This window comes from Acanthopagrus latus, chromosome 13 (assembly GCF_904848185.1).
Source record: "Acanthopagrus latus isolate v.2019 chromosome 13, fAcaLat1.1, whole genome shotgun sequence".
Classification (NCBI taxonomy): domain Eukaryota; kingdom Metazoa; phylum Chordata; class Actinopteri; order Spariformes; family Sparidae; genus Acanthopagrus; species Acanthopagrus latus.
In genome coordinates this window covers 19,748,246-19,764,201 of record NC_051051.1, presented here as the reverse complement: position 1 = coordinate 19,764,201, position 15,956 = coordinate 19,748,246, and the positions used below count along the sequence as shown (strand labels likewise).

Genomic DNA, 15,956 nt, shown 5'->3' with positions numbered 1-15,956 from the left:
CGGTCAATTTAGCACTATAAGCGAACTACCGACCGGAATTAAGTACTACGTAGGTTAGCCGATGCTAACACCATCATGAGCAGTCAGGAGGGGCGTTAGCTAAGTTAGCTCATGTTTCAAGAGATTTTTGGTTTGACGAGCTATATTTTTTTCCCGGCGTTTTGTTGTATGACAACACCAAATTATGCTAAAATTACTGTGCTGTGTGTGTTCCTTCACAATCGACTGATGTTATCACACAACTGCTAGGTGGTAATATAAGTAGCTGACACCACATTAGATGACTCTTAGGTAAATGTTAGCTTGTGCTGCCCAATACAAAGACATGAGTAATGGCAAGTCAAACTGAATGTAGGAGTTTCAGGTTAACCACGCCCACACTTGGTTGGTTTGTGTTTGATTTTCCCTTACTTCCTCAACACACTTGTCATCCAGTCAGATGTCAATCGCTCCTATTGTTGTTTGCATCTTGTTGAGCAGCTTTAACAGGGAGGTGCAAAGATGCATACGGACTTGCTCAATAACGGTGTGTCACCTCTGGTCAGGACTTATGAATAACTTGGTTATATTTGTCTTGTTTTAGACATTCAAATTGTTGGCTTTTAAGTACCACTTTTATTGTTGTTTGGATTATTATGCTGGCATACATATAGGCCTTGGTGTGAAGAGGACAATCACTGCTCAGCAAATGGTCTATGGCTGTACCTTCCAACAGCTTAATTTTAGGTTGAGATGGATATCACTTTAACAGTGTCATGTGGTGATCAAACAGGTGGGTGCCATGTGAAAAAACAGCCAGATTCCATTGAGGCCTTTTGTGAGTTGTCAGCACAGAAAAAGTAAAAAAAATAAAAATAAAAAAAAAAGGTTAAAATTGCAACAGATCTCGCCATATTGAAAGCTAAAGTTAGGCAAAAATAACGTTAGTCAGTTTTGTTAAGCAGATAACATATGGGACCAGCTCTGCAAGGTTTTGTAATGGTTTAAATGAGACATCATATTTGTGTTTCATGTAACAATTCAAAATAATTCACTATCTCTTACCACTAACCATCATACATATTTTTGCTGAAATAAGGTCTTAAGGTGGTCCATTGGAGGGGGAGTAACCTTTGGATTACTATTTCAAAACAAGAATGCTGTATTTCTATTGTTTGCTTGCAATCATTTTAATACCACGATAACTTCAGTTTCTTGGTAAATCCTGACTCATAGTTTTACAAACCACTTAAGTGTTTTGGTTTCATATAAATTGAGCTACAGCTATTTTTTTTTCCAAGCTATTTGTTTTTTTTTTCCTAGAATCATCATATAATGTAAAAACTTACCTTTTTCCTTTTCATTTCCAGTTAAACTATGAACTTGTGGAGACTTGAAACCTGTTTGTCAGGTATTCTGTCATGGTGATAATGTGTGTGTTGATTTTCAGTCAGTGGATTTGAATGATTTATGCAAATCTTCTTACAGCATTGTGCAAAATGTCAGATTCAGACTCTGACTCTGACTTTTGTGAGGACATCAGAGAACACATGGCTGCTGTGAGTTGTTACCCACCAACTGAAATAACAGCATTTAACCAAAGTATTGTATTTTGTATGTCAATAACAAAATTTGTTCTCTCCCCAGGTGATGGACAGTCATTTAATGATAACCTTCAATCCATCAGGTAAGCAACATTAAAGTCTTATTACACCATCACTGTTAATATTCTGGGCTACAGTGCTGTAGCGCAGTCATTTTAAGATATGCTTGGATGATGTATATCGATATATATTGTCTGTGTTAGATGGACAGAAATGATTAGCTACTTTGAAGACTAAACATACAGTCAGATTAGATTTTCAACAAATTTTCCCTACACTTTACCCTAAAAAAGAGCAATCATAAACAGTTAACACTGTGTGAGAGTGCCCCTACGCTCAGTAGTCTAATAGAGTAATAATGTACTAAAAGTGGTGAGGAAACAAGCTAGAATAATAAATTCTGTGAAATAAAGGTCACAGTGCAGCAGTGTTCCTATTTTCTGCGTTAGCACATATGCTTAGAGTTTAACAGAGGTGAACTCAGACCTGAGCTCTGTCAGAGCCTGCTGGAGACATGTGCTTGGATCCACCTGTTTCGGCAGCAACAGATCTGGACAAAGGGTTAACACTTAAAATATGGCGTTTGGTGCAGTTGCATTGATGTTAACCAATGTGCATTGTCCCTGAACGAAAGGAATAATAGATGGAGCCAATATTCTTTTACAGGGAATGTGGTTTGACCATAACTTGAGCGTTCACTTCTGTAGCTACTTCACAGTAATGAGGTGAACATGAAGTTTTCTAAAAAAAGCCACACACTTGTGAACATAGAAATGTTTTCATGAAGTTTTAGAACACAAGTTATGGCTTCTTCTTTGCACAGTGCACACCACTGTGGCTTTTTTTGTAATTACGTATTTCAAAACGTCATTTCATGGCCAGAGATGATAATGATATGTCACAACATATGTTCTCCTGCTATTAATATTATCCAGGTTTCTGTACGTTTTTCTTGCTTCTCCTGTTTTTTCTATTACCCCCATGAAAAGGGATAAGTGGTTACGGACAATGACATGACATGACTTTTGGAAATATTCATCCTTTTCTGCATTTTTTTTTCCCCCATTCACCTGTATGGGGAATTTTTGAAAATTCTGTGCCACTACATCAGCATACGCTCAGCTAGAGAAACCATTCAGCTATCAAGATGTTCAGTTTTTTAAACTCTTTGAGTCACATACTTTTCAGCTTTCTGACTTTTCAGTTTTTTCAGATATTTACCTTTTTCAAAATAATTTACAGTGACAGGGAATGGGGAAAATCTTCAAATCCTCTTCTAAACCACTTGTCTTTCAACCTCTTCTCATCCTTTGAGCTACAGACACAATTCCAACTTTTAAAGAGTTACAAGAGTTTGAACTATTCAGCATGTCTACAGCTGAATAGTTCTTTGAGGGTTTTGAAATCATCACAGTTTTAGTTGAGAATAGGATTTTTAGCTTGTCTTCTGATTTTATAATGGGAGTATATTATGTGAGCTAGAGTGGATCACATGACCCCCTAGAGTGGAGAGTAGCTGGAAAAACGTGAGAAAAAATTATCCTCAGCTTGATTTGGATCCCACATAGACAATATATACATAGAAATGTAGGAAATCTAGTTGGCTTTCAGCTAATGGCATAATTTCAGATATAGCTTAACTGTTGGCTCCCCCATAAGCTGCAATGTTAATTTTGAGCCTAAAGTTCTGGTTAAGAGCAGATGGTACTGGTTTTGTCTGTCTTTCTAGCACCCTCATTTTGGACTCTTCAGAATTAGAAAACACATCTCGGGGTTCAGCATTGTCTCCTGTTACTCACTGTATTAGGCAGGGTCTTTTCAACAGAGCCTACATTATTTCACAGTTTTTTAGCTATTGTGGACGTTATCAAAAGTTTTCACAGCTAGCAATGCGCTTTTGGCTAAAGCTTCTCAACAGGGAGCATTCACAACCACGAGTACTTCACAACTTACCTTTCTAGTTAAGTTTTGGTAATCTTTTTAGAGTTGCTGAAGTAAACTGGTAAAGCTGTTTTATTTGACTTGATTATGATAGCACATAGGGCAGCTATAACTCAGGAGGTCGAGGTAGAGCGGGCCATCTAGTAATTGGAATGTTGCTGGTTGGAAGTCACATGGTCCCCCCAGGTGGAGGTTGAACCCTAAACTGCTCCTGATGAGCAGTTGGCACTTTGCATGGCATACTCTGTCATTTGTGTGTGAATGGGTGAATGTGACAAGTGTTTTAAAGCGCTTTGAGGCAATCTCAAACTCTAACCATTTATTTCAGTCGTGACTAGATTTCACATCCAAATCCAGTGAATAGTATTAAACTACATTTCAGTGTTTCAATAAATTAAATGAAACATTTCCATCATCTTTCACCTTTTGAAGACTACAAGGAGAAAATAATGGGCCCTGAATACAGAGCATCACTTGCTGTTTATTATCTCAAAACTGATATGGTAAACTCTCTATGCTGTCCTTCACAGGGTGGAACTAAGTGGTATTTTTTGCATGTTTTACATTTTTAGATGAGATTCTTGAACAGTGGAGCCATCTTCCAGCTGAAACAAGAAGGGAATCTACAGAGAGGATGAAAGTTTGTGCCTTCTGGCTTCCCATTTTGCTACAGCGTGATGAGTCCAGCAGGATTCTTCACTGGGCTTTACAGATAGGTCTAATTGACTCAAAGTAAGTACAATTATGAATGTTATCTGCAAAAAAATGAAAACCACCAAATTATATCACGTTTGATCTGTTATATTCAGACTGTTTGTCTTGTCAGTTTTTAACGGTCCTCCTCCTTGTTATAGTGAGGATTTGAGTCTGAGGCACATTCGCAACATAGAAACAGTGGAAGCAGTCCTCAGAGCCTTGGAAAGTGGGACAGTAAGTTCACTATGTTTTAGTTAAGTAAGAGCTCTTTTTTCCCCAAACAGGATCTATGGAACCAAAAACACTTAAACCTTTCATTATGAATTCCTAAACCTTTGAAGCGTAGTACCGCCTGGAGTAGGGGTCTTTTTAGCACATAGATCTATCGAACTGGACCTAACTGTATTGTCTGGATCCTCAAGTAATAATGCCAGTGTAGTTCCTGAGATCTTTAAAAGCTTCTTGGTTGCTGGTACGGTCCAATATGGTAATTATGGTAAATATGATCATTTTGGTCCATCTGACTAGTAAACTGAAATGATTTACTTCACAAATTTGAGGATTTGCTGTTTGTCCTTTTGATTAAATTATGTTTTGAATGGTTAACCTGTGGTTGGACAAAACAAAGACGGAGGGTGTCGCTTTGGAATCTGATTTTGCTCCATACCACCACCAGTGTGCAGAGTTGCAAAACGAATCTGGCCAATCAGTGTGTTGCACTGATGAGAGCTTGAAGAGAGACCTATTTGAGCCACCAACTTGTGGCAGCTGACCTCTTATATTTAATTCACCAACCAAGATTTTTATCTGTATTTGGGTAGCTGGTGCTCATTTTGGAACCTGGTTTCTGGAGAAAGTTCCGGTGGTGGAAACAGCATATAAAGCCCCATTCCCTCACAGCTTAATGGCTGTGTGACCCTTTCTTTCAGTTTGAGTGTGTATTTTTATACAAAAAGCACCGTCTTTTGATTTAAAAGACTGCTCTGCTTATTTGTTCTCTGTTCCAGTTGAGAAAAGACCAAACAAAGCATGTTTTCCGGATAAGCAACCTGTTAAACCTGGTAAGTTTGAAAAAGTTATCGTGTGCACTGTATGTGGAAGATTATCAATTAGTAGGTGTAAAGCTGGTTCAAATGAAGGCAGACGTGTAGCACCCCTTACTAACTTTGAGTGTAGTAAAATTTTAGGAATAAAGCATAAAATAAGATTAAATAATATGAAATCAAACTTGTAGTAAAGGATAGATATGACTTGCATACAAAATAAAAGGTGAGTTTCCTACAGAAAGTTGCATATTTTTCAGTTTAGGTTTATTATCTGAGAAGGCAGCCACTTAATACATCTGTGTTGCTGTTTAAGGCTGTAGTGTTTGATGGTCTGGAGAACCAAGGTGCTTAACCATACAGAGCCCCATAAACGCTTAACAAAACTTCAAATATATATTCTAAAATGGACAGGAAGCCAGTGAAAAGGGGTTAAAATAGGGGTGATACTTACTTTCCTTGTGTTCGTGGGGTTAATCCAATTAAAGGAGCATCATTGTTTCATTGCATAAGGGAGGGAAAAATAAGGTTTTGCAATTAACGATGCAGAATACAGTTAAGCTGTTCTTGTATCGGAATCCTTTATTCTAGAAAGTATTCGGTTTCTAGGTGTAAAAGCCATCAATATTCACTGGCCAATGAATAGTCCATAAAATGATCAATAAAGATCATACCTAGAGAAAAGCAGTTACTGGTATCGTATCTTTTTTTTTTTTTTTTTCAGTTGAGGTATTTGGGGGAAAAATGACAGAATGGTGAATCCCTAAAATTTCAAATAGAACAAAACTAATGTGTATTGTCATTATCATTGCCTGTGTAATGCTTGACATAGTCGATGGGTCTTCTGGGTTTATTTGAGTGTGATTTTGTACCAGCAGCGCTCCCCAGGGGATGTGGATGAAGCATTACGCTGGTTGGAGCGGACAGGAGAACCTGGTATTTTCCACCGCCTCAAGGACCTTGGCCCTATAGAGACCTGCTTCATAGCCCTGCATCTAATCTTCACAGAGTGTAAGACACATTCACAGACAGTTCGGCTACAAAAAAATCCAGTAACGCACCTCTGACGTTTACACCTCTTAGTCACAAGACATTGCTGGTGATTCATTCTTTTTCTAATCTCTGCAATCTCTCAACACTGTTGCTTGGAGAACTCTGTGTAGATTGTTAACACATACACACCCCTTTTTTTGCTTTCAGTTGCCAAGTATATTCAGGACATGGGCAGAAACAAGGAGAAAACGATGAGGTCGCTGATGGCTCCTCCACCAGACTACCAAATGGAGGTAAGACATGGCAATATGATCTGCAGGCTGTTTGCTTAAACAGGCACCTGTGTGTCTTCGCGTAACTTGCACATGTTTGAGTTCAGACACTACTCCGTGTTTACTTAATTACCTGAGCAGCCTTATTTAGAGAGTAACTGCAGGTGGTTTGAAAATAAAGAGTATCTACAATAATTATGTGTTATGTAGATTCCCATTAGCTACTACACACGTATGTATTTGCAATAGTGGTGAAAACAACATCTTACGTTTAGGGATGTATATCGATAAGGATTTAGCGATTCCAATGCATTATCGATTCCTGCTTATCGATCCGTTTTTTTTATCAATTCTCTTCTCTCTTCTTATCGATTCCCAAATAGGCTGAAAAACAAGTAGTACATGAGCACAGAAAAGAATACAACCTGGTTTATTAAAATAAATTGGTAGCTTTGTGTACTCTTTGAAAGAATTAAGGTGAGGTATTGGGATTTTGTGAAAACCTTATTACTTTATTATTGCAATATGCAACTACACAAAAATAATTATTTTTTACTATATCAGTAGTATGCACTCATTTCATAATACAGAGGCAAACTCTATACCTAAAACAATTCTTAAAAAAAAAATCCTCAAATGATATGAGTGATAACACGTGTTATAAAGGCTATTTTGCACAATAGGTGTGCCTTGAGAATTTTACTTGTCCTTTGGTGTGCCTTAGGCAAAAAAAAGTTTGGGAACCACCGACTTGGTACCTACCGGAAATCTGGGTCCTCTACCAAGGTGAAAGGGTGCAAACCTTTCACCACGAACCTGGTCAGCACCCTGTGTATCTGATAAATTTCCGCCTCGAGCATTTTAATGCCTGCTTGGCTGAAGATGGGGGGGCTAAACGAGGTCCTCCTGCTGCACTGCCACAGACATTATCTGCAGACTGACTACCAGAGCCAGCAGCAGCCTGGCTATGACTGCCTCTGCTATCATCTACATTACATGGATGGAAAATGCAAAATGCACAAGTGAAAGCTGGTGACACAAATTCCGAATTGTGGTGCTAAATTAACCTAATTTTTATCATTATCACACAACATTAGCCAGTTGTTTAATTTTACCTGCTGTGCTAGTGCTAGCACTGATGCTGCTAAGTGCATCAAACACACAGGATTGCTGGAGTATAATGTCGTGTTGTGTGGCCACATGCTTGGACATAGTTCTTTTACCGCCTTTTAGTGCACAGATCCCTCTTACAAGTATTACAGGTGACGATCCCCGAGGTGTCATCCGTCTTTGTGAAATGCAACCAGGAAGACGTTTCTCCACAGTCCATCGCATGTCGCAGCTCAGCTCACCTCTGCTCTGCAGCAGCTTGTGTGTGTGACGTCATCACAAATTTGCGAGTGGGGTACATTTGTTTACAGTGGCAGCGCAGCCGGGGAAGAATCGATAGCGGAATCGTAAAGGGTTTTTGTTAGCGATTCCAAAGAATCGGTTGACTCAGAACCGGTTCCCAAAAAAAAATTGATTAACGATGCGCATCCTTACTTATGTCTCGCAATAATACTTTAAGACACAGGGTTCGAATGATGGATTACACTTCAAATAAAAAGTGTCAGTCATAACCCTGACTATCCTGTAATGTTTCTATTGTTCTTGTAGAAATAAAAATGTGTTCTTACGTTCCTCATCCAGAAAAGTGAAGAAATGAAGAGGAAAGGAAATGAGAACTTTCGGAGAGAGCAGTATGAAGCTGCTGTGCAGTTTTATTCCAGAGCCATCAAACATTAGTAAGTAGTTTGTTTTTTTTGCTTAAAAAGTTCCTCTCTTGCTAACATGAAACATTAATCTGTATTGTATCTGTATTTACATATATATTTCCAATAATACAATAAAATGTAATAGTACTGCAAGTAATCCTCATCGTTTGTGAACCTTTTAGTATTTCAGTTTTTGTCATCACCATCTATAAGACATTAAGGGGACCGTGTAATATAAAACACATAAAATTATGTTTCAAAAAGAACAGATAGAGCAACTTGCTGACAAATATATAGTACATAAGTTTCACAAAATGGAATCCATTGCAGAATACTTGTATTAGATTGTTCAGGTATAACCATTATGTTGATAATTTTTAAATGGATATGTTTTTTTTTCTCCATTCAGTCCTGACAACCATATCATTTATGGAAACAGAGCCCTCTGCTATATCCGAAGTGAGAAATACCTGTAAGTATCACTTATTCCAGACCACCTTTCATTTGTAGTAGTAGTTATGAGTTATAGGTTTAATATTTGGAATTAGTAAATGAGATGATAGATTGTGGTAAAAAAAGAAAAAAATGCTTTCATTGACCTTTTTAATGTCAGAAACCTTTCATGTCATATTTTCACAACTGAAATTAAACTTTTATTCATCAAGTGGGTCAAAGTATGAAATCATTTCCAACTGGCTGAAATATCTCAGTAATGCAGTTTTGGTCCCAATTAAGGGATGGAAGTAAAAGCTTTTTTTTCTTTTTTTAATCAGCTTTCAGGATCTTACAAGTTGAGGCTTAGCAAGTACATGAAGCCCTTGAGGCAATGCGTCTGGATTGACCTAACTGACATACTGATAAACTTAAACCATGCATGATAAGTCAAAGTCTAAGAGCACGAGCGAGATTTGCAACAAGCTGCTTCAGTGGTCAAAAGATGGACAGAGACAAAGACGTTAATGAGACACTATATGTCTCTTGATTTTAATGTTGTATTAACAAGGCTTAAGAAATGTTTTCACCCAAACATTAATTTTATTTTACAGAAAAGCTGTTGGTGATGGAAAACGTGCTACTCTGATAAAACCGCTCTGGGCAAAGGTACTTCTGTCTTTTTATGATCCTGTCACAGTAGTGTTGTGCAGACAAGTAACAGACGAAATGAAACTGATCTTTGATCATTTTTAAAAAATCTGATATTTGAATAATCTTTGCTTAATGATTTTCTCAGAGACTAAAATTAAAATGCCATTCAAACACCCTTTTGTGCTTTGCACCTACAAAACTGACTTTGCCATCATCCTTGCTAACATTTGCTCTAAACACAAAGGGAATAAGATGGTCAGTGGGGTAAATGTTGTATGTTAGCATTGTCATTTTGAGCATGTCAGCTTGTTAATGTTAGCATTTAGTTTTGATTACAGGCTCAGAGAGCTGCTAGCATGGTTGTAGATGCTTACTGTCAAACATGTAATAGTAACTGTATTTATATCGCAGACATTAATGAAGACAGCAAAATGTCAAATGTTTTTGAAGTTATAGTGTGAACGATGCTAGGTGTCAAAAGTTAAAGCACTATTTTGTGACAGGGTCACTACCGGTACTGTGAGGCTTTGTTCTCCATGGGAGAGATCCAAATGGCCATTGAAGCCAACAATTCAGCCCGGATTCTGTGTAAGGATGACCAAGAGGGGCTCAAAGACCTGGAACAACAACACCAGAAATTCATCACTGAAAAGCCAGAACCTAAAGGTATTTTCATTGTACCGATGTGATGTTCACAGCAGCATCTTTGATCATATTTGCCTTTTTTTCTTTTAAATATTTCTGATACATCAAAAAGAGACTGGAAGTCAAGATATCCTCATAGGAAAAACTGTGCAAAAATGCCTAAACCCAGACAGATTTACACTGGTGATAAACAATGCTCAAAAATGTAAGGGCAAGAATCAAAATTACTGAGAAACCTTACGCTTCTGTTGGAAATGTTGTTGAGTTATGAACAAAAGTATTCTGATATGGATTAAAAGAAATAGAAATGTATTTAAGAGAAGAAATTTGAGATTCAAGAGGGTTGTTATTTTTGAAACCTTTGAAGAAAAAATGACTAGTTAATCACTGACCTGGTTAAAATAATTGTTTTGCTGTCACTCATAACTGGAACTGTTTTTGTGCTTTGCTTTCAGTTGGAAAGGTGAAGAAAACTCATAGTAAAAGGTATGTGTATGACATCTTTAAACACATCGATCAAACACGATTACTCATCTGTTCTACCTTTGTTATATTTGGATCGTATTTCTTTCTAGGTATTCAAAATATAGTGACAATATAGTGACTACTTTCATAGGCTCAGAGAAGGGGCCTGAGCTAGCCAGTTAATCTTTTGCAGATGTTCCTTTGGTTAGAATTCCTCAACAGTGTTCATGTGAACCTCTCACTGAGAGAGGCTGCAATCAGCAGGTTGTGTTTTATCTCCCAGCGCTGAAACAATTAAAGTACCTTTATTGACGGCTAATTGTAAGTCAGTTCTTGTGTGCATTCCTGGATCTTCAGAATCTCCCCTGTCACTTATGGACAATCGTTGTATTTCTGGGTTTTTTTCCCCTACAGATCAGACAGCACTAACAGAGCACATGTAATGGAGGCACGAGCACAGACTGTTAAAGCTGTTAAGACTGATCCAGCTACCAATGCTTTTCCACAGAGTAACGTGAGTAACTCTTAAGGATATTATTGTGTTTATACCTAAACCATCCTAATGATATGTTTGCTAACATTAAAAGAAATTGGTCCATGAAGGAAAGATAAGAATACAGATGTAATCACGTGAGGTTAGTATTAAAGATTTGTTATGCTCAACATGAGACAGTTCCATTAGCGAAGCTGGTCAAGGTTTTTAGGAGAAAATTTGTGTGATATAGGTGACCATTAAAAGAGTGATCATAATCCGCTGTAGGGGAAGAACAAAGATTGTTAGGGTTCATGTCCACATGTGCTGGCAAGGTGCTCAGGAGCTCTGAGATGAAGCAATTGTGCGCTAAAGGGAAAAAAACACTGCTTGTGTGTCTTGTCTCTATGACAACAATATCTTGACAGCCACTGCTGTATAGTTGAGACTGCCCCTTTGTGGTTTACTATCTGTTTTTTTATTTGACATCAGAGCAAGGATGATGTGGACGCATGACATGATCCGTAGGAGATTAAGTTATGATTAATATTTTCACCAGTTCCCAGATTCTTTCGGAAAAGTTGAGAGAGTTTCAACTCAAAGCGCTTGGAGCGGTGGATTGAGAAAGGTGGTAGGCTCAGGAAAAAGACACTGGGTGCTGCACCTTCTCTCTGGGAAGGTAATTTTAGCTGAGAAAAATAGGCCGACACAGAATCTTTTAGATGAAGCATCACTGCAACCTCAATTGAGACATGCCTGAGAGGCAGGACTCATCCAGTAATTGTGGTCATACTAATCTGTTGGACGCTGAAATGAAATGTTATGCCACGCACAGCTGCACAACTGGTGTGGCCAGCCCATTACAAAGTGCAGAAACAGGTGATGGAGGGCAGAGTCGCTGTGGCAGTGATACCATTAACACACTGTTCCATCAAAAGCTTTTGTTTGATGGTTAAAAATGTACATGATGAAAATAACGCAATCTAATTAACTGATTAAAAAAACAATTATTAGTTGCATTGTCAGCCAGCTTTGAGAATATAACGGGGATCTTAAAGGCAGCTGACATAATTGTCTGTACTCTGTGTTTGTTGTTCAGTTTTAATAATTAACTTGTGTGCCGACAGGTCCCACATAATAAAATGGATAAGAAGCCAGGTGAGTCACTGGCACACCTGACAACAAGAAATATCTCCATCAATGAATTCCTGTAATATTTGTGAAACTGAAACAATTAAGTGATTTGTTCATTGTTTTCAAATAATCATGCGCTAATTTAACACAAATGTGCAATTTGATCATATCCAAGAGAAAATAATCTCTGTTCTGATGGCATGTATTGACCTCATGACTGATTTTCTCTTTCCAGGGAAAAATGAAAAGACTGCACAGGCACAGGGCAACACTAAAGACTCCAAAATATCAAAAAGGTTCATTGAAGCTCTTAGACAAATGTTAATGCTTATGCTAATATGTATTTGATAATTGATAAGTGATGTTCCTTGGGGGATACTTACAGAAAATCAGGAACTTGCTGTGATGTTACCTGCCTTTTTTTGTTTACTATGTCACTGCATATATTCAGACTATGTGACTGACTGAAAATTCTGTGCTTTCAGTGAAATTTCTTCAAAGGATGGGAAAGCGGAGTCCAACACTGAAGCAAAGAAGAAACCAAAGGGCAAAAATCCATCTGGAGATCAGGTAGAGTTTTTTTTTTTTACTTACTTTTCAACTATAATGTAACCATGTGGAGATGTATCTGAGAAAATCAAAGCTTTTCCAGTATAGGTGGGAAAACTGTGGCATGACACATTGTATCAGTGTTAATGGCTTTTATTGAACAGCATCTTAACTATTAGCATGACTAAAATAGTCATATGAGTCTCATTAACTGAAACTTCTGACCTGCTGTGTTGCGTTTTGTCTTCAGATCCTGAAGGTGGATGACAGTAAAGCAGGTGTGGTTAAAGAGCTGAGATCTATGGTGCAGGATGCCCACACCGCTCTAGCTGACCTCCGCAGCCGCAATGCAGAGCAGGCCTTTAGCCAGGCACTCGCCTTACTGGAAACCAGCACGCCCAAGGTGATCATATTACAGATGTGCACACCAGAACTTTGGCACTTTACATTGCTGCCAAAAAATGCTTTATTGTGTGTGCCAAATTTCTCAAGACTTTGCTAACAGATTTAGAGAATGTATTATGTGTGGCAAACCTTTACATATCTGATTTTTTTTTTTTTTTATAGAGTAATGTAGATTTGATGCACAGGACATGGTTATACTTTTATTTTGTACAATGATGTTGAGCTTCAAGAGCAAATCAGTCTAGCCTAACTGCACATTTGTGTTGCCTTGTCTTTACATCTGGCTACTCTGGACCATCCAGACAACGTTTAAAACTTTATGAAGATGATGTGTACTCTGCTAATACATTATACATTTCCAGCTGGGGAAGTATTTGTTGCAAGTCATGCCCTCTCTTCCAGTGTTTCCTGTCAGTCTCTACCACCAGCAATCAAAAACAGGCAAAAATTGGCCCATATCTTGTGAACAACATGTATATTTATTTTTACTGTGGTGGTATATTACAACATGAACCTGACTTTATTGGGAATATTATCGGGTCAGGTTCATGTTGAACACATACGTCTTCTTAAAAGTGGCAGTTTAAGAAGCTTATCAAAGCTTAAAGTTTGTTATCACTGGATTAACAGAAAAGCCATAGACATGATGGATGGATGGATGGATGGATGGATGGATGGATGGATGGATTGATTTATTGATTTTCCTTTTTCTTTCTCAGGAACTTGGACTTTCTATACTAGATTTGCTGTTGTTGCTGTATGGTCGAGCGTCAGCCCTGACAGACATTGGCCAGCCTGAGGTTGGTGTAGTTTACTAGATATGTTGTAAACGTTATCCTCACTCATTAAATATGTGGCCATTTCTGTGAGATCCAGCTGCACAATGACTTTCCCTGAAGCTTAATAAGCCTTATATTTTTCATAAAATTGTAATAATTTCCTCTGATGTTATTGGTGGTGTTTTTGTTTTAGGAGAGACCACAGCGAAGTGTTGTATTCATGTATGTCGAGCTCTGAGTATTCCTGTTGAAGCTAGTTTTTCTAGCCTTAAGTTGAAGAGGATTTACATAGTAGGGATGTAACAGTATGAAAATTTCACACCGTGGTAAAAGTGACCAAAATATTCACGGTTATCGGTCTACTGCAGTGTTTTTAAAATGTCTTCAAAATGTTGATAAAACACTGAGACACTGATAAACTGAAATTAATTCTCCCAGATTTATATTTGAATAGATTTTATTACATATTAAAATAGTCCAAATCCAAAACCTTAACAAAACACTGCAAAATCAACTTTAAACAAGTATAAAAGAACGTCTTAAAACTGTGCAAAATAGGTCATTGACTTCTTGTGAGGAGGCAGCCCGTTTTTTGAAACGCATCTGCATTACAGAGGTAGAATGAGATGTACTGGCAGTAGCACTTGATTGGCCAGCAGACCCTCTCTGTGAAAAAAATGAATAGAAAATGTCATTATTACTACTGTCATTGTTACTTAATACTAAGGGTGCAACCAACAGATCACAAAACTCACAATTTAGATCATATCAGTTTTGTGAGAAACAGGTTGGATACTTTTTTAGATCGAAACAAAAAGGATTATTGTTAAATTGGTTATGAATATTCTATTTTGACTCTTATCTCTATCTAGACACTTGTTATATTCACCATTTTATATTGTTCTTTATATATTGTCTATTCTACAAATAATCCACAAGTATTATATATTTCTGTTATTACTAATATATATTGGCTGTTTGTCTCTCTGTCTGCCAGCTCGTCTGTTGTCAATGGACTTGGTCAATCTGATTGGTCAAATGGCTGAGATGAAAGTCAGTCATCTCAGTCAGTTTGCGTTCACTAACTCAGTCCACCCAGTACGTGTTTGTCTCAAATCCTCCTCACTGCAGCTCTGCATCAATATTTGGGGAATTATTAGGTCGACGTTAAAAAGTGAAATCTACAATTAATAAGCAGCTCAGATAACGTGCCAAATCATGGATCAACTTCGTTCAGTTATACCACCATCTGGTCAGTTTACATTAGTGACAACAGCAAATTAGACAGAGAAAACTCGACATACACATACATCATGCACCCGAGCTTAAGGTTAGCTTACCTTGAATTCGCTGAACAGTTGATGGTGATGGTCGCGCAAATGAGTAAGTAAATTGAATGTATTGCCGCCCCTCGCAACAACTTTCTTCTCACAGCTTCTGCAGATAGGGCTGCTACCCTCGACCAGCTGTCCCTGAGCATTCTTATAACTAGTGCATTGCCTGTAGGAATTATGTATTCCTATAGAAAAGTGGGAGGTTAGGTAGCTTTTTCATGGATGGCCAAATGAGGCCGCCGTCCCTCCCACAACTTCCCCTGTTCCTCAGCAACCAAATCACGTTTTTTGGCCATATAATTTTGTGATTGGTTGGTGTGGTGCCTTTTTCCACCAATAGGAACGTGTTTTTTTTGCTTGCAAACACTTCCTGCTTGCGGACACTTTGCTGACAAAAGCCATTGTTACTGTTTCTTCCTGCACCAGACACAAAGCAAACGTGACAGCAATGTTCGCAAAAAAGCGTGGCAGGTATTATTTATTGTAAATCTGGATTTGGATGCGCCGGCACATCCGTCGACTCAGGAGGTGGGGCATGGGGGTGGGCTAGCAGCTAGCTACACATGAACATCCACAGATTCCGATTCCAGTTTGTTGTCCTCATGTATCTGGATCTCCTCAGACCTGAACAGACTCGGTCCGGACTCATTCAGTCTCATTAATCCACAACAGTCAGTTTAGATGCACAGAACGGGACCGAACGGCCAGCAAAATCCTGATCCAGCTTGCGCTGCTACAGGTAGAAATCCGCTTGTTTCTTAAGGTGTGGGGGTGGGCTCAGCAGTGATTGGCTCTGGTGCGC

The 15,956-nt window shown here is 38.2% G+C and overlaps 1 protein-coding gene across 2 annotated transcripts in view; it reads left to right on the top strand.

The window, feature by feature from the left end:
* ttc3 (tetratricopeptide repeat domain 3) overlaps positions 1-15,956 on the top strand; it is a 29,808-nt gene that overhangs the window by 371 nt on the left and 13,481 nt on the right. Inside the window, exons 2-19 of one of the 2 annotated variants that reach the window (XM_037120451.1) lie at positions 1,468-1,538; positions 1,627-1,666; positions 4,097-4,256; positions 4,379-4,454; positions 5,228-5,281; positions 6,139-6,274; positions 6,464-6,549; positions 8,221-8,315; positions 8,695-8,757; positions 9,332-9,386; positions 9,875-10,037; positions 10,472-10,502; positions 10,896-10,995; positions 12,081-12,111; positions 12,323-12,383; positions 12,573-12,657; positions 12,887-13,039; positions 13,761-13,841. In XM_037120451.1, the coding sequence (XP_036976346.1) occupies positions 1,479-1,538; positions 1,627-1,666; positions 4,097-4,256; positions 4,379-4,454; positions 5,228-5,281; positions 6,139-6,274; positions 6,464-6,549; positions 8,221-8,315; positions 8,695-8,757; positions 9,332-9,386; positions 9,875-10,037; positions 10,472-10,502; positions 10,896-10,995; positions 12,081-12,111; positions 12,323-12,383; positions 12,573-12,657; positions 12,887-13,039; positions 13,761-13,841 (1,530 nt within the window). In that variant the 5' untranslated portion in view covers positions 1,468-1,478. The remainder of the gene's footprint in view (positions 1-1,467; positions 1,539-1,626; positions 1,667-4,096; positions 4,257-4,378; positions 4,455-5,227; positions 5,282-6,138; positions 6,275-6,463; positions 6,550-8,220; positions 8,316-8,694; positions 8,758-9,331; positions 9,387-9,874; positions 10,038-10,471; positions 10,503-10,895; positions 10,996-12,080; positions 12,112-12,322; positions 12,384-12,572; positions 12,658-12,886; positions 13,040-13,760; positions 13,842-15,956) is intronic. The other variant, XM_037120452.1, reaches the window with a different exon arrangement.